The sequence below is a fragment of the Dreissena polymorpha genome, chromosome 7 (assembly GCF_020536995.1).
Source record: "Dreissena polymorpha isolate Duluth1 chromosome 7, UMN_Dpol_1.0, whole genome shotgun sequence".
In the NCBI taxonomy this organism is placed as follows: domain Eukaryota; kingdom Metazoa; phylum Mollusca; class Bivalvia; order Myida; family Dreissenidae; genus Dreissena; species Dreissena polymorpha.
The window spans coordinates 99,534,103-99,555,409 of record NC_068361.1 but is presented as its reverse complement, the minus strand read 5'-3'; the positions used below and the strand labels follow the sequence as shown (position 1 = coordinate 99,555,409).

General features: G+C 35.3%; 1 protein-coding gene and 1 pseudogene across 1 annotated transcript; one reads left to right on the top strand and one right to left on the bottom strand.

Moving 5' to 3' along the window:
- Positions 1 to 599: 599 nt before the first annotated feature.
- Positions 600 to 8,969, bottom strand: LOC127839958 (uncharacterized). The gene is made up of 10 exons (XM_052368349.1): positions 8,771 to 8,969; positions 8,164 to 8,444; positions 7,901 to 8,035; positions 7,459 to 7,689; positions 4,610 to 4,967; positions 3,739 to 4,369; positions 3,197 to 3,376; positions 2,019 to 2,151; positions 1,687 to 1,853; positions 600 to 780 (listed from the first exon to the last, which is right to left on the bottom strand). The coding sequence occupies exons 1-10, from the start codon at positions 8,961 to 8,963 to the stop codon at positions 600 to 602; spliced, it is 2,490 nt and encodes an 829-aa protein (XP_052224309.1). The 5' UTR covers positions 8,964 to 8,969.
- A 9,197-nt stretch (positions 8,970 to 18,166) lies between these two features.
- LOC127839957 (ZZ-type zinc finger-containing protein 3-like) overlaps positions 18,167 to 21,307 on the top strand; it is a 37,563-nt pseudogene continuing 34,422 nt past the window's right edge.

Below are 21,307 nucleotides of genomic sequence, written 5' to 3'. Positions count from 1 at the left end.
CTATGTATCTATGCTTGTTGTCGTTATTGTTCATGTACACTTGCAATACAACACAACATTGAAAATGTGTGCATTACCATTCGTATACGTTCAACGAAATGTACGTTCCTATGAATGTTTTTTTGTAAACACTGTATGCATAGTATTGTTTTGTAGTTTTTTTTTGCATCATTGATGAATCTTAAATTAACATATACTATTCAGTATAAAAATATTAATGTATATACAGTCTATACTTTTAAATGAAAAACATTGGCATCTACTTCATATAGCAAAAACTCTAAGCGTAGCCATATCCAAATGACGTACATTTACGAGTTTTACAAACATAAACATATAATGAAACACACAGTCTGATCTGTGCCCATAAGCCGCTATTAATAATAACATTAACTCATTTCAACTGACCATGTATTTTTCCACTTTTTGTAAACAAAGTTATGTTTGGTTATCAGTGTCGAAGTATCAATCCGGGACAATTTTTGTGGCATGGTATTTTAAATGAGTAACAGATATAATTTAGGTTTTTATCAATTGCTGCTATAACGCATCAGTGCGTTACATTAAACCATACATAGCAGCTTTAAAGCATCCATTTGTTACATAATCGAATTCATTTTGTCCAACAGCAGACCGGCACCAGGTCTATCGTTTGCGTTTAGCGCCCAACAACTCTCTACAACACGTGCCAGAGCCTCTGGCATTGCGTGCTCGGCATTGCAATCAGGATGCTGTCTGCTGGTTATGTGTCGAATCTTTTTCAAATCTATAGCTGCCCGTCTAAGATAAAAGGATGAATACAAGTAAACGAATTACTTTTCAAATAAATATTTGACAAAGATTTGCGGTTCGCAAAACAACGACCTCGTTTTAAACACATACAAAATTGAATATATTTATAACCTGATGCTTTTCCTGGCTGGTATACGTTTAAACAAACATTTTCTACATTCGAAAAACTCGTTAATTAAAAGACAAAGCGCATTTCTGTTTTAAAACACGCTCACAATAAGCAAACGTTTTTACGGATAAATAATACAGACAGGCACTAGTATGAGTGCCAAGAATTAGTGCAAAGTATTAGTGATAAATAAACATAAAAGGAATTGGCTTTTGTTTTGATTGGATTGCTTTGATTATAAATCATTTGCTTTAGTTCGGACCAAAACGATTTAAACATATATTATCATTTGTCGTGTTGAAAAGTATTATAAAATATTATATTGCAATAGGACTGGATTTTATTTAACTATAAATGTACATATATAGATAACATACGAGCATTTTAACATAGCTATTATATACTGATGATGCCGTGTAAAATATAAATGCCAAAGTGTTCTACTGGGATTTGATCTAGCGCCAGAACAAAAAGCGTGCATTTCAATCAGAATTACAAAAACCACAGTATCGTTATCAACAATGTGCATGCGTATATCGGTGCTATTTACTTATACTACCGCTAATATATACGCTTAGCAATCGAGTAATACATACTAAATTATATCTTACGGGCCGTTTATTCGATCCTTTAACAGATTTAAAGATTGTCAATTATAATTTTATGTTAACAATCCTTTATATAAGACCGATTTGCTACTTAAAAACAGCATTGCGTTTGCTTCAATAAAGTATTACAATAGACACTTTTGACAGATAACTGTTGAGTGAATGCATGTGTCTTACCTTCCATACCAAAGTTCCCACAGCAGTATTCCAAAATCGAATATATCGGTGTGTTGACCAATGTTTCCTTGTACCACAACTTCCGGAGCCAAAATCCTAGACCCATCATTTATGTTCGTATCCGGCTTACAGGTCGGTCCACAAAGCTTCACTGTTCCGCTTTGTAACTGTGTAAACAATTTTTTGTTGCATAAAAGAAGGTGGTAACTCTGTTTAAATAATAATAAACCACTTTTGTATGCGCTCACATGTTTAATTAACAACCTTCAACACCATTTCCATGTATGTATCCGTTTGACAGTATATTGCATTTGAAAGGCGATATATCTTACCAAAACGCCTCTCAGGTGCATTTTCCTATGCGCATAGCCTTCCCCATGAATGAACAACATAGCAGAGCAAACAGCCTTTCCTGTTCGGCTAAAGAACTCGGATGCTTGACCTCTGGATTTTGGTGGTTTATTTCTTAACGAAGACAAACATTTGATAATTGTTAAACGATAAAAATGATCCAACCAATATTCAAACAGTTTTAACATCACTTTTGCAATTACAGGGAGATATACGAATATAAGATAGCAGGGTTCAGGATCACGTGGCTTTGTGGAAACCGGAAAGTCTTGATTTTTTTCAAATAACTTTTTAAAACACTGTTTCTTAAAAATTTCAACTAGTGCATAAAAGACAGATTTTAATGCTGTTTATAGAAATTATAAATACATGATAATTACTTTATTTAATAAGAATGTGTTCTTTTAAATCATGTGCTTCTATGTGTACTGCATTCATTTATACGGTTATGCTTCACGCAACGTGAATTTTTGTCATCTGAACGGTGTGTTTACATTCTGTCAAGCCCGTGTGTAAACCCCTGAAAACCCCACTGATTCTGCAACCTGAATAGTCACACATTTTAGATTGAAAATTAAACTACATGAAACTGTAACCGATTTATTTGATTAAACGCCTATTTTTATGCGTGCATATTCAATGGCGTTGTACATGTAAATATAACATACAAGTTAAGAGGTAAAAAGCTGACACCATATAAATAAAGGCAGTAACTAAAATCTGATAAACACTTAAAAATAACCAAACTAAATACATAAAACAAAACACTACTTAAATTAAGTTAAAATAAATAAGTAGATAAATAAATAATGAATTAATGAGTGAGTGCATTGATTGTGGGGTTTAAAACACACATTAAATTAGCACATTAAAATGTTTATACAATTTAGAACAGTGTGTCAAACATCCTTAAATAAAATGTCTTCAGGTTTCTTTTGAACAAATCCAATGTCTCTGACTGCCTGATTCGCTACAAATAGTAAGCGTAAAAAATAATTCCTTTAAGAAACTAAAGCTTGATGATAATAATCTCTACGGCGGTTACTCACCGTAACTAATGTTATAGATAACGCATGACTTAAGTTGTGTTGGATTTGTATTTGTATATGATGTATCTGTGACCAGTCTTGTAATAAAATGTCTTGGACAAAAAACTCACCCACACTGGAGTTTGTCATTATTAAATACATAATCTTCCAAGTTGGTGTCACATTGTTCGAACAGGAACATCAACCGGAAGTTGCTCAGCTTCTCCCGCTTTCCGCCTCCAACCACAGCTGGCAACATGTCAGTGTAACATGCTCCCTTAAATTTCACAATGTGCTTGTGATCTAACCTCCTGTCGAAGATGAACATTTATCTTAGTAATTTAACAGTTGACTTGAAGAGTTATACCCTTTTCCACAATTATTAAATTTTGTCGATACCTTTTAAATTCTATTTTCTGTATCCCTAATGTAATTGAAATCTTGATGAGTCCCATGTGTATTGCCTAAATAACCTTTATAGCCATTCAAGGTTAATCAAAATATATAGCGCTATATTCTAGAAAATCAAAGGCGCTACAAAATTCACATAGTTCGAAAGAAAATTGGAACGTTTTTAATGTAAAACTAAAAGTAAATACATTTAATTATTATTATGTCCACATGTTTACTAAAACACAGCATAGGCAAAATTACAGTTATAACTTGTTTATACCTGAATATTTCTAACTCGACCAAATGTGTAAACATCGTAGCGGATGATCTTTTAATAACTTTTAGTGCTACGTCCTCCTGCAAATATTTAGCTGCATAAACGTCTGAGAAATGTCCGGTACCGATTTCTTTAACACGAGTTATGTCAACACAGTTAACTTTATCGCTGTCAAGACATTGTAGCTCGAACAATCTCAATGACGCAATATGATCTTGAACGGTGGTCTTTATATCCGTAAAATCCTCAACGATCTCGCGTGATTCACGCGTGTCTTTCAAAATGGACTCCAGATGTACCATGTCTGCTTGCACTGATTTTGAAACAATACGGGCACTCATTTGATCTATTCGTTTCGTTAAGATGAAAACATAATTTTCATGCACAGTTTTTTCAATTGATTTCTTTTTCAAGAATTCTTTCAAAGATTCCTTTAACCACTTCTCCATAAACGGTGATCTGTCTTTCCGGAAGTCGTTCAAATTACTTTCATCATTCATAACTACTCCAAAAGCAACCGGGATGGCAATCAAGGAAGCAACTATGCCAAGAGGAATCCATATAGGTGCTGTTACCGCAATTAATACCTTACCACCAGCTGGCAAAGAGTCATCGACTGGTGTTTCAATAGTCCCTATTGCAACAAAAATGGTTATCAAATAAAATAACATAAAAAAAAACAAGCAATACTTTAGCTCAAAACTAATTTACCGCTTCGTATAAATACATTAATGCAAAATTAAATGGGCTTTAGATAACAAGATCTGATTCAAGCATTAACATGAATACTTTTCTAATTTTTAAAATATGGTTTTATCATGTTTTTTAAATTATATTATTATTCACAAATTAAGGCACTGATGACATAACAAACCTGTCAAATCATTGTTGGGTTCGTTCTCAATATGCACAAGTCGTTCAACATCTTCAAACTCTTCTCGCAGGGACTGAACTTTCGTTTCAAATTCCTCGTTTATAATTGTTACAGTGCGTTGGTAGTGTTTAGAGTCTAGTTCCCACTTCTGTATGGCTTGTAATATGAGACCTTGAATATACCTCTTCACCTCTTCTCTGATTTCGTCGATGTTTTTATTGGAAAGGGGCATGTTGATATTGGCATAGAATCTACTCTTGATATCGCTTTGAACAGTCGTTTGATTCAGGTGTGTTTCTAGCAGCACCACCATTTGCTTACATCGTTCATGTGCTTGCCGATTAAGGTCCGCTTTCATCTGTCAAACAAATAGAAAATCAAACGCATCAATTACATTGTTTCTTGCAAAACTTTACAAATCTGCACTATATACAAGCATAAAGGCGTATCTTTCCGCATTAGTGGCATACACCTTCATAACTTAAAAATCATTCACTTGATGAACCGATTCGAAGCGAACACTGCTCAAGTACCTCTGTTGACTCCGCTTTGAATCGCTGAAGCTTTTTAAAAGCTTGCTTCACATCTTCGTTCGACTTATTGGTATCGTTGGCAAACTGTATCCTTACTAATGCATGTTTTTGAACGTGTTGTAGCAGACTTTCCAACCAACTGAGAACCAGTAAGAAACGTGTAATAAGTTTAAGTAATTAATATATTGATACGGTCATATTTGCGGTTAGATTGTAACACTGTTAACTGGTTTGTCATTTATATATTTAATAAAACGAAATATAAACAAATCATTACAACAGCTTCGGTAAACGTTTTGGTTAAGTAGATGGTCAGGTTATTAAATTTAAAAGTAGAACAAATTTATTCCTTATCCGAATTTATTTTAAACATAACATGGACCACAATTTTTTATGCAAACATAACCTGAAATGTTTCTGAAGTTTCCCTTTCTGACTTGCAAGAATTACATTCCGGAATCCTTCAAGAACTTTCTTAAAACGATCGCTCATTACATTTCCAGAACGCCTGCTTCTGCTTTCCTAATTTGAAAAAGCGAAGTGTGGATTGTTAAATAACTGTATTTTAAATTCAGATATGCACTAGGACATCAAAGTTTATAGTTTATAACAAGTACAGATATATACAGAATAACAGGTTACTGCCTGATCTTTTTGTAATATATCAGGATAGGCTTAGAATAATATAACGGCGAGGCTTGCCGAGTAGTTATTTTATTCGTGCCGAGCCTGATATATTTTAAAAAGATCAGGCAGTAACCTGTTTTTCTGTTTATCATACCTCTACGACCCCGATTTTAAAGAAATAATAAAATCGCTATAAAGCTGCAGTTTTAGCGCTACAGAATATTAATTTTGTCTTGTAAATAATGAGTCATGAGCACGCGCGCTTAATATCTGTAAACAAGAGATGTGTTCGTCAGAAACACAATGCTCCCTTCTGCGTCGCTTTGAAATAAAATTTATATTTATCATTTGGCAGGTATAGACATCATCTCCCTTTAAAGCTTATTACTTCCTTTGGATTTTGTCCAATCCAACACCCCGCCCCCCGGGTCTGTAGACAGTCAAAATTGACCAAGTCAGACATGACTGACAACCAAGGCCTGTGGTTTATCAAAGAGATGATAGACAGAGTTCATCATGTATCTATGGACATAAGTCCACAGGTATGTAATGAACCCTACCATTCACAAATTAGTACAGGAAAGAAATCATATGATAATTATATCATTTAAAAAACAACCATTTGTGTTATAAATAATAAAAATAAAAAAATCTGTACAGTAACTGTGAAAAGAACTTAAATTTTTTGAAGGAAATATACAATCTGAGATTTATAATTATATAAATTACTTCCCTTGAAAATGATTGTCTCCAACAAATTTCCATTTTTAGTAGCAAATAATTAAAAGCCACTACCGTGACTGTACATTCGCCACTCAAAATGTGCAGCTCCATGAGAAACACATGCATGTCAAATATCAAGTTGCTATGTTCAATATTGAATAATTATCTCCCTTTAAAGCTTATTACTTCCCTTGGATTGGTATTTTTGACCTTAGACCTTGATGGATGACCTTGACCTTTTACCACGATGTGTTTGTTAGAAACACAATGCCACCTACTGCGCCGCTTTGATTTATTTAACAAAAATATATAATTTGACAGGTCAAATAATAATGTCCATATAAAGCTTATTACTTCCCTTGGATTTGTTTTTTCGACCCCGTGACCTAGTTTTTGACCCGGTATGACCCATATTCGAACTTGACCCAGATATTGTCTAGATACAACTTCTGACCAAGTTTCGTAAAGATCGAATGAAAACTATTTGAATTAGAGAGCGGACACGAAAAGTGTGACAGACTGACAGACTGACAGACAGTGCGAAAACCTTATACCCCCTTTTCTTCGAAAGGGGGCATAAACGTGTTTTTTTTAAAGATTGTGTTGCATTTTGTGTTGAAAATATGTTAAATCTTGGTATCAAATTTTTGTTGTGTTGAATCTGATTCGATTGTACTAAAAATTATTACTTCATAGTTGCTTCCGAGTCATATGACCATTCTCCACACATGACTGATATAAGAACTTGCTGTTGACCATGATATAAAAATATATCAGGCAGATATCAATGCGGTGCTATGATAAAACATTTTCCAAATCTTATAAAATTATTACAATCGGCATAAATATTTTGGAAATGGTATACATTACATATTTGTGCATACATACTCTTTAAAATTGAAAACGTATAACTATTGTAGCATAAGACGTGTCACTTTTTATGCATTGGACGTGTAGATAACTTGCCTCAGTGGTGCTCAACTTGTAAATTTGATCACGTTCAGAAATTCCTGGGAAATATTTCTGTATCTTCGTAACAATCTCTTTCCATATTCTATTCTCTGCACCCGGATCGGAGCGTTCCTTTTTCTCAACAATATCCCAATTATTGCATAAAAACATCATGCATTTGGGATCAAAGCTATTTAAGTTGTCTGCTCGTGCGTCTGACTGTAGCTGTTTGCACATTTGCATCAACTGAAATACACGTACACATTAATTTAATCAATTTATTTTGACCATTCGTAAATCAACTAGTGCATGTTGTTAAACATATTAGAAATTGTCATATTATTATACATTTGTTAACACAACATTCATAGGTTTATATAAGACAAGTACACATATGAAGTGTGCACCCAAAGTAATGTAAGTATACGCAATTATAAGTCGACCGAAAAGAATATACCTTATTTTCTTGAATACCATCTGAACATGCGCTGTTTACTACATAAATGAGAATTGAAGCATCATCAACCGATTCCATGAACTCTTTCGGCAATATGTTATCTCCTCCAGGATGACTTACAATTGTAACGCTATCCTATAGTGTAAAAAAGTCATTGACCTTTTTTCAGTTTTCGTTATATATGTATATTTATAAATGAATAAATTTTGAATTGTGTAATATAAAAGTAAACACGTTATATATATAAAAAAGTGTAAAATTACGGTGTTTCCAAACACTGGCAGATGGCAATACGTTTCAATGCGCTGGGACATGTTCCCCTTCATTTTGTCAGACAATAGACCTTGAAACGCGCCCGGCATCTTAGGATAAGAATGTCTCTCCTTCGATCCATTGGTCATTTGAATCACAAAATATCCCTCCACGTCAGAGGGTACTGTATGCACACAACATATAGTTCCTGGCGAAAGTACATGTGGATTAGGAAGTATCTCGGATCCCAGAACTGTGTTTATAACACTGTTCATATCAGAGTTTGACTCGCCTGTAAAAATGAATTTGTATTGTTACTTTCTGTTTCAGTCAATGTTTCAGTCATGAAACAGTATAACTGTGTAATTCAAATTTCAAAACGCTAAAATGTAACGTTCTATTCAGTATCCTTTACTAACCACGAACTTGATAACGGGCAAATATTATATGATTCAAAATGTAGCAAAAAGATCATTATTATAACAAGATGGCGATGCTTTCATTTGAACATTTTTCTCTTATTTGAACGAAACAACCGGGTATTTATATGCATGATCCGTAAGTTATTACATATTAACAATATGTAAGTAAATATTTTTAAACCATGATTAGTATTACCTGCAACAACAAGTTTGCATTTCTCTGAAAATAATTTGGCATTCATTTCCAGTTTCGATGAAACATCTCCGTATAGCTTTGACAACAAAGTTGACAATTCTTTGGGAAGTTCATTAACCATCTGTATAACTTGTCCATATATTTCCAATAATGTTTCTTTTGCTTCGTTGTCGGCAATGAAGATGTCTTTCATGTTGTTAAGAACCTAAACATTAATTGTGTATTGCCTTGACATTAAATTCTTTTAGAAGAATGGTACTTTAATTATTAATTGAAATCACTATGTCTGTATGAAGCAAACAATATTGCTTTTCTTGAAAGCGGGTTGTTTTTACTTCAAACAAATTCTATTAGACGGATCCAGGTTTCGCTATAGTTTTCTATTTCCCAGCAACACTTATACCGATAATGTTATTAACACCCTTTTGTACAATACCTTGATATCTTTGGACGAAATACACCGCTCAAATACCGATTTGGGACGAGTCGATTGGCAAGACAAGTGTCAGCATTCCAGTTTACTACTGTTTTCATCATACAAATATATCGCTGTATTGTACACAACGATTTTCAATCATGTTTTTTTATTATGGTTCATAGCTGTGTGAAAGAGGGCGAGCGCTCGCGTAATTAAATATGGTTGTGATACTTAAGTTCCAAATATCTATCAGTTAACCCCCAGAGATAATTAAGAATTGTATGTTAAAGTAATGTTTTAGCCATGGTTATAACTGTAACATATTTGACGGTCGAGTGGTTCGAATATTGAATGAATGGTATATATAGGTACATAATACTGTACTATTATGAATAATTGTTTAAGGAGCAAATTAGATTAATCTAGAATCACAAAATGTAAACGCTTGCGACAATCATAAATAAAAAATGTTCTCTTCTGGTACAAAAGATGAACTTGTGATTACCGATGCGATTATTGAATTTAAATAAATAATGAAAAATATTTAAATTTGATTTTTATTTGCCAAATCTTTTGATATCCTGTCTTTGACATTGGTAGCCGGTATCTCGTGAATAATTATGTTTCATATGACTAAAACTGTGGAACACAATTCATCGATCTGCATGAATGATCTACTTACGTGTTCTGATAGCGGAGGTTCTTCTTTGTATTCTACAGACGTACTTCCCGAATCTAGTTCTTTGCTGATTGTGTGTTCCGCTCGCATTTTATTCCCACATACCCCACCCGACGATTTCCCGGAGTTTGCCATTATTCAATTCCAAGTGGTCCGTTCACAAATTATGTCGGTTCAACAAATCATTAATATTATGTTAAATGCACATGTGAACAAATACCGCCGGCTATGCACGTCGCGTTTCTTAAGTTCCAGATTAATCGACGGCTAAACTAATTAATTAAAAACATCGTGTTTAAAAACATAACGAGTCTAAGTACTCCAATTGATTACAACCTTATACAGAAGGATAGAGCAAGTGGTTGTACTGTCTTATCGGTATTAATGTCAAATTTCTGGTGCAGAATGGAATCGAGGCTTAAAACCCAGATGTCCTTGACAAGTATACTCATTCAAGGCTGGAGAAACAAAAATGTACCAACTGGTTTTGAAGACAAACGCAGTTAGTACCTTCTGGTTTCTTAGGTCTTAAAATATCGATCGAAATACACAGCGAGTATTATCTCGTACTTGTTTATGAAATACCACCAATCCTTCTATCAACTTTAACTGGTACTTCTTGTGAAACATATACTTGATAAACACACATTGTCGAGCAAAATTATGCGTATTTTTAAACGCTGTACTCTGCAAATGTCCTATAATTTTTCGAACAATGCACTATAAATAAAAGGAATGCAGGACACAATCCTATTATCACTTGAAACCTGGAACATGCGACAAATAACGAGATCTAATTTACCTGCACAACGAGGATCATATTACTGGACTGACAAAGGTTTAAGCAAAATCCGCTTTATAGCGTTCTCAAACCTTCTGCCTGTACTCAGTGAGTGCGGTGCGGTGTATAGAATATTGTGGTTTTATTTAAAGTGTTTTGAGAAGTTTATTAGTCGCGTAGACTGTGTTAAGTGATATGCTTTTTGAACCAACCCAACCAGTACAGTCAAAGCAGATAGTATACATATACTCAAAAAGTCACGTCCCTTAATGCTTAAGGTAGTGAAATCAAGATGGTATAAAGTTTGCAATATTTACCAACAATGTTGTACAATACAAAGAAAAAAAATGTAAACAAGAGGACCGTGGACACTAAGGCGCTAACCTGAGAAAGCAAGGAACTAAGTTATTGGGAGACAGTTGAGATCAAAATAATGAAAGTTCATTATCAAACATCACTATTCAATTTCTTTGATAATTCTTTTTTTAAACTCAGATAAGAAACCATTGGAACACAGTTTTTACGATGTAAATGAGGTTTGGACAAAACGGTTTCTTCTAGAGTTTTAACATTGACACATTGTATTAACCTGTTGACATAATTCACATGAGCCAATTTCAAATACAGATGAGAATGTATTTGGAAAAATGTTCTTGACAGGTTTTATGAAGATTGGTCAATATATTTGGCAGAGATCATTAACAATTTTTCACGAAAGCCATTTTAGGAAAACTGCCTCCTGGCGGTCACTTTTTTCAAAGAACCGAAACCAATATCGGCCGATATATCATTAGAACATTTTTCAAAGAACCGAAACAAATATCGGCCGATATGTCATTAGAACATATTTTAATGTGACTTCAAGAGTGTTCAGGTGCTTACATTAGTAACCGGGCCAGTCTTGTCATAGCTGCCAACATCTATGAACTTTTCTGTTTTAACATTGAGATTGTTAAACATATTATATTTATCAATATTTGTTAAATTATATCAACATTTCAAAAATATGCTCATATTGTATTGGCTTGCCCTTGTAGACAGCATGGAAAGACTATTTCACCATGGGTACTTCCCACGCAAACATTAGCAGTTGATGGCATTATCATTTTCTGATTAGTACAGTTGGTATTAACATTTACTTACTGGTATTATCGGTTGCTTGCAATTTTTGTTTCTGAAAATATCTGATGCTCGTATGCATGCACAAGCCGAAGATACAAGTCGCTTATGTATATAACAATATATTGGAGAGAGTCTTTCGAAATATTATGTTTGTGCAAATATTACCCTAAAAGTTTTAAGATAATACTTTAACAGGTAATCAGTCGACATCTAACAGACTGTGAAATAACCCTGGTGGTATACTCAAAATTGTCATGAAAAGTTGTGAACTATCCCTCAATTGGCATGTAAACACTGTGAACTGAACATTCGCCTATTATAAAATAATTTGTGTTGCATATCTTTGTACAATCTCTTAACAGTATGAAAGCAATTACGAATCCATTCGTAATTAGATTTACAACATTATTAAGTGCGTTGCCAATCTGATGAAATGTGTTATTATGTTGATAAGTTGTAAGTTGTGTGTATTCATATAAATTCACGATCAAGTTGAAAATAAGAATTTTAATGATCAAGTTGCGTGCTACAAGTATGAATAGTGGACAGGCACAATTTTGGAAGTCGTTTTTTAAATGCACTATAAACTACAAAATTATTTGTAATTTTTGTTGAAGTTGACGCTTTTGCCAAAACATATGTTGTGCATATAGGTGTTTTGGCATATTAGTATCTTGTTTAGATTGTAACGAGATTCATTACTTATGAACAATTTTTTTATGATGAACATTACTTTTTGTTAACCGTGTAACCTGCATAGCTCGTTCTTCTTTTCAACACTATGATGTCTTCAATAAACACACGTATGTTCAAGTAATTATTAACCATTATACTTTATATAATTGTTTTAATTTAAACATTGACTATGCTCTGTTAACTGTGAATATCCGGAGCGTTCAGATAAAAGTGTGTATAATACATAAATATGTTTTATCTGCATTATATAATTTTACTGATAATTAGTTTGGATATTTTCACGCAGATTAAGTTTAATATGAAACATATAATAGAAGGAAGTTTTACCGATCCTGTTGCAACTCGGTCTTACCAAGTTTACATCTAAGTGTAAGTTTTGATTGTGTGCGGATAATTATACGTACACTATATTGTGTTTAAAGGGTGTTTTTTATTTATTTTGTGAAACAGTGTTAAATATCACAGGACTTAACAGGTCATTTCTCGTGAAATAATTGCAAACTTGCATTTTTATTTATTGTGTGATTCTGTATGCCATAATGGAACAGATGTATATCGTGTTGTTTTTATAAGTCTGTCATGCATTACTGAACATATAAAGCATTAAAGTTTGCTAAGAGAATCTAGTAATGTTTACATTTTTGTTGTTTCTGCACTTGATTTTTATACATGTCATTCTATGTACACTCAGTATTGTTTACATATTACCCGGTATGTTTTTTTTATTATTTATTCATCTCCTTGTGAACAATGATTATAACTCAGCGTGAAAAGGGTAACTTTTCATGCAAAAACTATTTATTTTTAATTTTTTGCCCAATGTGTTGATTACAAGAGCAATGATTGGGTGATACTTCATATCAATGCATAATCATTTATGGTGAGTGTTTCAGCCATAAGGTCTCAATAACATGTAAATATTTCCAACAATGGTGTATTTTTTACAAAATGTTTCAAAAAGAAGTTTTAACCAATTGGTGAGTCAATTGTTTTTTATTTTTGTGAAATTAAATAAGTGTCATGTACTCTCCTTGTGTGTTCAAAGGGCCATTAAAGGACAAAAAAGAAGAAGAAAGAATCGGCTTCGTTATTCTATGGATTGGCGACGAAGGGCGAGACATATATCAAACTTGGCAGCTCTCCGACGAGGAAAAAAAAAGTCTTGAGACACACTATAAGAGGTTTCACACGTACGTGCAGCCGAAACTTAACATTGTCTTCGCCAGATTTCGTTTTTACAATGAAGTCCAAGGGGCAGACTCAGTCGACAAGTTCATCACCCGACTCCGCCTCAGAGCGCAATATTGTCGATTTAAAGACAAGGGCATCGAAGAAGAGATGATCCGGGACAGACTGGTGATCGGTACCAACAACACACGAATTCGAGAAAAACTGATCAACGAGGGTGACAAACTAAATCTCGATAAGGAAATTTAGATTGCCCAAAGTTTTGAATATTGCCAACATCAAATGGCATCGATGAACATTGCTGCTATTCAAATTGGCGCAACGTCAATGACGGCAACACCAGTGGACGCCATCGCCCCCAAGCGGAAATCAGTACCCACAACAACAACAAAAGCGACAATGTGGACAGCAACCCTGTGACAACTGCGGTAACAACCATGGGCCAAACAAACAACCATGTCCTGCTTTCGGAAAGCAATGCACAAAGTGCCACAAACTCAACCATTTTGCCTTGAAGTGTAGACAACAACTGAGTGCGCACAAATCAGTGCATGACATTTACAATAATGCTGTGGAAGGTGCCTGTGGACACAGTGACAATGGATACGGCGACAATTTGGAGTACTTCGTTGACGTGGTAAGTGCACATGCTTCACAATCTCCAGACCGTGCATTTTTGTTTAAATTTCAATTGGGCCAAACATGACTCCGGTCAATTTCAAAATTGATACAGGAGGTGAGTGCAATATAATCCCTCACGATACATTTCGCAATCTTAAGCTGAGCAGCCCATTGGAACCCTCCCCCCGCAGTAAACTCACCTCATACTCAGGTGACCTCATTAAGGTTATAGGCAAAGTACGTTCCCCTTGCTCCCACTTATCAGACAAAGAAGACGCATGATTTTATGTAGTCGCAAACAAAGCCCCTCCACTGCTTGGCCTCAAATCATCACTTGATCTAAAATTGTTTTAGCCTGGAATGCAAAAGCAAATCTCAGAGCACATTTTACAGTGCCCAATTTGTCTCACTCACAGAGACTTTAATGCTAAAGAGCCAATGATTACGTCAGAAGTCCCAGACAGGCCTTATCAAGATTTGTCAACAGACCTGTTTCATTTTGACAATAGGGATTATCTACTGACAGTGGACCATTATTCGAATTTCTTCGAGATTGACTTTTTACCGGACACAAAGTCGTACGCAGTAATTCGTAATTGCAGACACATTTTGCTCGCAACGGAATTTGCGACGTGCTGCATAGTGACAATGGACCTCAGTTCTCAAACACTGAGTTTGCTGACTTTGCAAAATCGTGGAATTTCACACACGCCACATCATCGCCGTTACACTTGCAAGAAAACTGTTTAGCCGAGCAAAGTGTAGGCATCGCGAAAAAACTTATGAAAAAGGCTAGAGATAGCTATCAGAATATCTATGTCGTACTGTTCGAGTACCGAAACACACCACTCAACTGTGGCTACAGCCCTGCACAGCTGTTACTCAATCGCAGAACTAAGTCAGTATTGCCGATAACAAGCACTGTGCCCCCAGGTTATAAATGCCCGTAAGGTCAAACAGTGTTCAAAAAAACACTCAAGCGAGAAGCAAGCAGAACTACGATAAGTCGGTCAGATCCCTCCCGACACTTAATGTAAATGACCCTGTTAGGTTACAGATGGGTAAAATTTGGGTTCCGGGAAAAGTGATAGAAAAGCACTGTCCAAGGTCTTACACCGTGCAAACGCGAGAAGGAGTAGTGTATCGCAGAAATCGCATTAGTTTACACAAAACTAACTAAAATGTATCACACATATCTGTACCAGACTACAACATCCTTGCAAATATCCCTAAAGAACCCCAATCAGCTGCTTCAGCCAAGACAAGGTCATACCTTTAGACAATTCTTACGCAACACGGTCTGGGAGAGTAGTTAAGAGGAATGCGCGCTTCTACGGAGCAGATTATGACAACCGTTCATTTTATGATCATTCAATACATAGACAACTTAATTCGTGTTCTATAATTACGCATGAATTTCAATCATGTTATATTTTGATTTGTGCATAGCACATAAGAATCAATACAATACAAACTCGTTACATAGAGTACTTAATCTGTGTTATATAATTATGCATGAATTTTAAACCTTGTTATAGTTTGATTTATACATGCAGTTCAATTTTCTTTTGTTTATGAAGAGGGAAATGTTGTATTATTAGAACATTACAATAAACACGTGATCAACCACGTGTTAAGGGTTCCTGCTTAATCCCGCTCCGGCGATAAGCCCAGCACACTAGCTATCTAGCAACGCAACTATATAGAAGCTCATATGCTGCCTGTAAATATGTTAAATAAAATTGTAGAATAGACATTCGTGTATCTTGTGATATCGCATTCACATTAGTGTTGACACTCACAAAACCAAATACAACATATATGAATGTACTCATCACCACGCATACTCAGACCAAATGTTAACCTGTGGTATCTATATCTTCCACACTCAGTGTTAAAACAAGTGAGGTATGATGACTCTTCATCAAGGCTTACTGACCAGTAATCTGACCGAGCATCTAGCTTGGTTAAATACTTAGCACCTGATAGTCATGGTAATACATTATCTTATGTACTCATATGGAAGTGAGGACATTGGATGCATTTGTTCAAGTCTTTAAGGTCCAAACAAACTCGCATTGGCCTTTCTCAACAACTACCATCGAGTTCACCCATTTTGTAGGTGTAATGACCTTACTAATGACTCCATTCGAACTGACTCAGCGTTGACCTTATCTTTTAGTGCAATTGGGGTTTTCCATAACAGGAATTGCATCATGTTTTAAATGAATCTTTCATGAAACTAACATTGCACCTATATCCTTGAAAAGATCTGGGAAGCCCCTTAGTATTTTCTGTTTTGTCAAGAACGTATCTCAGTTCTGGGATTCCACAGCAAATGAAACCTGAATCAGACCAAACTCAAGCGATGTTTGGAGGCTCAACAGTGGAGAAGACCTGGTTTCTATAACATGAAACAGTACAGGTTTTCTGTCACCTGTCTTTGAAAATGTACAATTCAAAGTAACCATACTCTTTGTATTTAGAAGTGTATTGTTATACGCTAACAGAAGGGCATTCGTCAATTTTAATGGCTCTTAAACACCAGATGTTTGATATACAGACTATGGTTAAATGTTTACCTGCGATCCTGCATCAACTTTGAAGCTGACCCACGTTTGCTTAGGCCCAACACAAATGATACAAACGCTTGGCCATTGTTAACACCAGATTTTACACTGTGAACAAACACAACGCCTTCTGCGACGGAGTTCACATTTTTTAACCGACAAACATTTCCAAAATGGTTCCACTTGTGACATTTGTTACACTGCTTTCCTTTGGCTGGACAATGGTCACGCGACGAGTGCCTCTTACCCCCGCAGTTTTCACATTTCCGGTCACGATTGGATGCACCCGACGTCGGCCCTCGTGTGTTGCAGTTCGACGTTGATCCTCGGTTCTTGGAAGCGCCCTCCGTTGGTCTACAGCAGTGTTGTCTGATTTTCACCAGATGCAGCTTTAGAATTGATACACGATTTCGATGCCTGCTGTTGGTGACTGGATTTACTGTTCGTTTTTAAAGCATTAACCATGGTTTGACTTTCCGGTTTTATTTGATTCAGCTGCGACTGTGCGTATTCATTCGACTGACACATTCCAATGGCTTTTGAGAGAGTCCATTTGTCACCTTGTTCGATTAGTTTGGCCCTTATTTTCTCTGACGAAATCCCGAATACAATTCTGTTTCTTATCATATCGTCTCGGTATGAGTTATCCCAAGCAACAGTCTTGAGCAAGAACTTTGATTTTGGTTAAGAATTCTTCGATAGTGCTGGTACCCTGACGTTCATTATTAAATTTATATCGTCGAAATACAGGATTCGATTTTGGTTGAAGGTGGTGTTGAAAAGCGTCGCTTATTCTTGTTACTGATTTGAGATCATCGTCACTCAAATTTAGCATATTGTATATTTCCCAGCCTCTCTCTCCGACAAATAACAAAAGATATGCAACTTTTGCCTTGTCCGTTTTGTCCTAGTACGGCCCATCAAACATTGAAGACACATGTTGACGGAAACGACGGAATGCCTCTTAAAGGTTAGCACTATCCAAGTCCATCTACGGAGTAGGTACACCAGTTAAATCCATTTTAATTAACGAGCTATTTATGCTTCTGACACCAGGTTGTGTTATCAGTCTGTTGGTGTTAATAAAGAATGACACTGAATTGTTTTAACTTTTAAGTACTTTTAATAAGCACCAATATAATAGTATGTGAATACAGTAGATTTAACTCGATTGAAAGTTGGAATGAGAGAGAGCCCTGAGCTCCAGTGTAATCATGTTTTATTGGTACAGTCAGCTATGTACATCACGTAATTTAAACCAGGTAAACTCTATAATATTAGAACAGGCACCAGTACCGCTGAAGTCCGAATAAGAATCGCCATGGCGACCGTTCAGACGGCCATACTGATTAGGCTGTGGACAAAGAGCCCCATCAGCTCCCATCTGCATGCCCTCGTACTATCCATCCTACGGTACGGCAGCGAGACCTTGACGCGTCAATCGGTAACAGAACGCAGGGTACACGCCTTGAATTAAGGGTGAATGTCCCTTTAATATTTCACCAACGTTTTCTAATTTAAACTATAACCCTTAATCCCGAAGATACGTATGTTCTTGCATAGACCATTCCTAGGCGGCGACCTCAATTTTATTCAAGAGTGTGTGTATTTTACAAGTGTTTTTCGTGCTTAGAGGGATAATTTGTGTGATAAGTTCTGGCGGGATGTTAGTTATAATAAAAAGTACCTCGTGAAATAACAAAGTTTCTCTCCTACTGGAACAGCTGTAATTCAAGTTTTTTAATATTTGCAATTTATAGCGTTGAAGGACAGGCGTGCAATTGTTGAAAGCGGTATTGTCATACTGGCTCAGCCTCGTAACTGATATTTTATGGATATAGATTCTTCTTAAAGTTTTCGAAATATATGTGAACTTTTTATCTTGAATTTGCAAAAAAGTATGCTAACTACATTATGTTGGGTTACAAATTATAAATTAGCTCACAAAAATGATAAAACAAACTACATTATGTCCACTAAATGATTTTTAGAATCAAAAAAATAAAATCGTCATGCTTTAGTCAGAATTTATATGAAAATATGTTTCAATTATAAACTTAACAGGAGTATGCGTTTGCTTTTCCTGCTAAAAGTCAACATGTACATTATAATTATTTTTGCACCTAGTGAACGAAATGTAAAACCGCTATCACAAAACGGTTGCGATATAAGAAATTATCAAGTCTATAGGGTATCGTAGTGGTAAATCACGCAGCAGTTATACATGTTTAATAATGTCTGATAATTGAAAGTACTTAATTTAGTGTTGATAGTCTTTTATTCTTTTTCTGCTGAAGACTGACGATGAAATACCTCTATCAATACTTAATTATTCAATACAGGTTGGAAATATGTTACTTTAAGAAATAGATGGGTCTTAACATTTTATTTTTTAGAATACATATGTGAAAACAGTATTTTGTTTCTAAGAGAAACAGAGAAACTGTGAACTAACTATGAACCAGACCGAGAATATATTCCAATGATATGGTGTCAAAGAAGTCAGTTATTCACATATGATGTCATATTTCATAACTAAACAACACATCACTACTCAATACCATCACGTGTATCCGTTTTTAGCCACATCAATAACCCATGAAATCAGGCACTGACATTAACTATACTTGACAAAATCAGCCCCTTCAAATATGAATTGCAAGTGCCTACATATGTACAGGATCATAAAAGGTACCGAATGGTGCTGAAAAGGGCCTGATAGATAGCACGGGCCATTTTAGTCACGTTTTCATAGGAATCTACATACTTTAAAATTATTGTTCTAACTCTTGAAATTAAGATTGTAAAGTCGTTTATGTGAATTTAAATGTAAATACATTTATATGTGCAAAACAATATCAAATTTACAAAGATTCCCATGGATATCGTTTTGCCGAGACGAGCTAGTGGGCATTAAGAGCACAAGACTATTTTGATGTAGGTCTTAACCCTACTATTAATGTACCTTGCTAGCAATATAATTTGCTGATAAGTCCAGTTGCTAATACAGAAAGTTGAAGACAATGTCAGCAATAACAGTTGCTTGCAAGTACATTTGTATTTCATGCGTCAAAATCTTCTGGCGTGACGAAAAACATCAAGGGCACAATGGTATTACTAAAAGTGATGGTGTTTGTAGGAACGCATGCCCACAACTTCCAGCCAATAATTGCGCGCCTACAAAGTGGTTATCTCGTCTTTTAATGAGCAATAATGCTCAGATACACTGCAACTTTCACCAGCATACATTTACTTCATATATTTTTTAATGAAAGACATTCACTCTACAAACTCATCTTCCTTCTATATCTTTACCACCCTGACTCTGTAAACACTCCCATCGCAACATTACCGAGATATACATTAGTTAAGTAAAGGCAGAGTTAGTACATATTATAAATTGTAATTATTTTTAAAAATATAACGACATTTCATGGCTGTAAACATCTGATACAGAATTAATAAGACTATTGCCAAGCAATAAAAGTCTCCTACCTACGTAGGATCCACCATTTTCAGCAATACTTGTAGTTTATTTGTTTCTATAACAACCAGAATTCTTGGCGTAGGAACACAATGAAATGGCGTGCATAATCTACATAATGTCATTTATCCATGTTTCAAGTTTCGTGAAAAAATATGAAGAACTTTTAAAGTTGTCGCAGGATCCACCATTTTCAGCAATATTTGTAGTTTATTTGTTGCCATAGCCACCAAAATTCTTGACGTAGGAACAAAATGAAATGGCGTGTATAATCTCCATATTGTTATCTATCCATGTTTCAAGTTTCATGAAAACATATCAAGAACTTTTAAAGTTGTCACAGGATCCACCATTTTCAGCAATATTTCTAGTCTAGTTGTTGCCATAGCAACTAGAATTCTTGACGCAGGAAAAGATGAAATGACGTGCATAATCTCCATATTGCCATCTGCCCATGTTTCAAGTTACATGAAACAATAGGGCCTGAAAGGCCCAAAGTCGCTCCTGAAATGACAAGATGGCCTGAAAGGCTCAAAGTCGCTCACCTGAGATAGCAAGATATTATTGGGACAAATCTTCTGACCAAGTTTCATGAAGATCGGAAAATAAATATGGCCTCTAGAGTGTTAACAAGGTTTTACTATAGCCATATAAGGAAAAATGCCCCGCCCCTGGCAGTCATGTTTTTTCGACCAACCAGCATCATATTTGAACTTGGACAAGATATTATTGGGATGAATCTTCTGACCAAGTTTTATGAAGATCGGACAGTAAATGTGGCCTCTAGAGTGTTAACAATATTTTACTATAGCCATATCGGGAAAAATGCCCCGCCTCTTGGAAGCCATGTTTTTCAAGCAAACATAATTATTTTCGCAATCATCCAAGATATCATTGAGACCAATCTTCTGACCAAATTTCATGAAGATTGGACAGTGAATGTGACCTCGAGAGTGTAAACAATGTTTTACTATAGCC

Excerpts from the sequence above, each read along its gene's own strand:
- LOC127839958 (XM_052368349.1), bottom strand. The coding sequence starts at position 8,963 with ATGAAAGACATCTTCATTGCCGACAACGAAGCAAAAGAAACATTATTG. Across the intron at positions 2,152-3,196 it reads AATGACAAACTCCAGTGTGG|AAATAAACCACCAAAATCCA; the intron begins GTGAGTTTTTTG and ends GTCTTCGTTAAG. Across the intron at positions 781-1,686 it reads TGGGAACTTTGGTATGGAAG|ACGGGCAGCTATAGATTTGA; the intron begins GTAAGACACATG and ends CTTTTATCTTAG.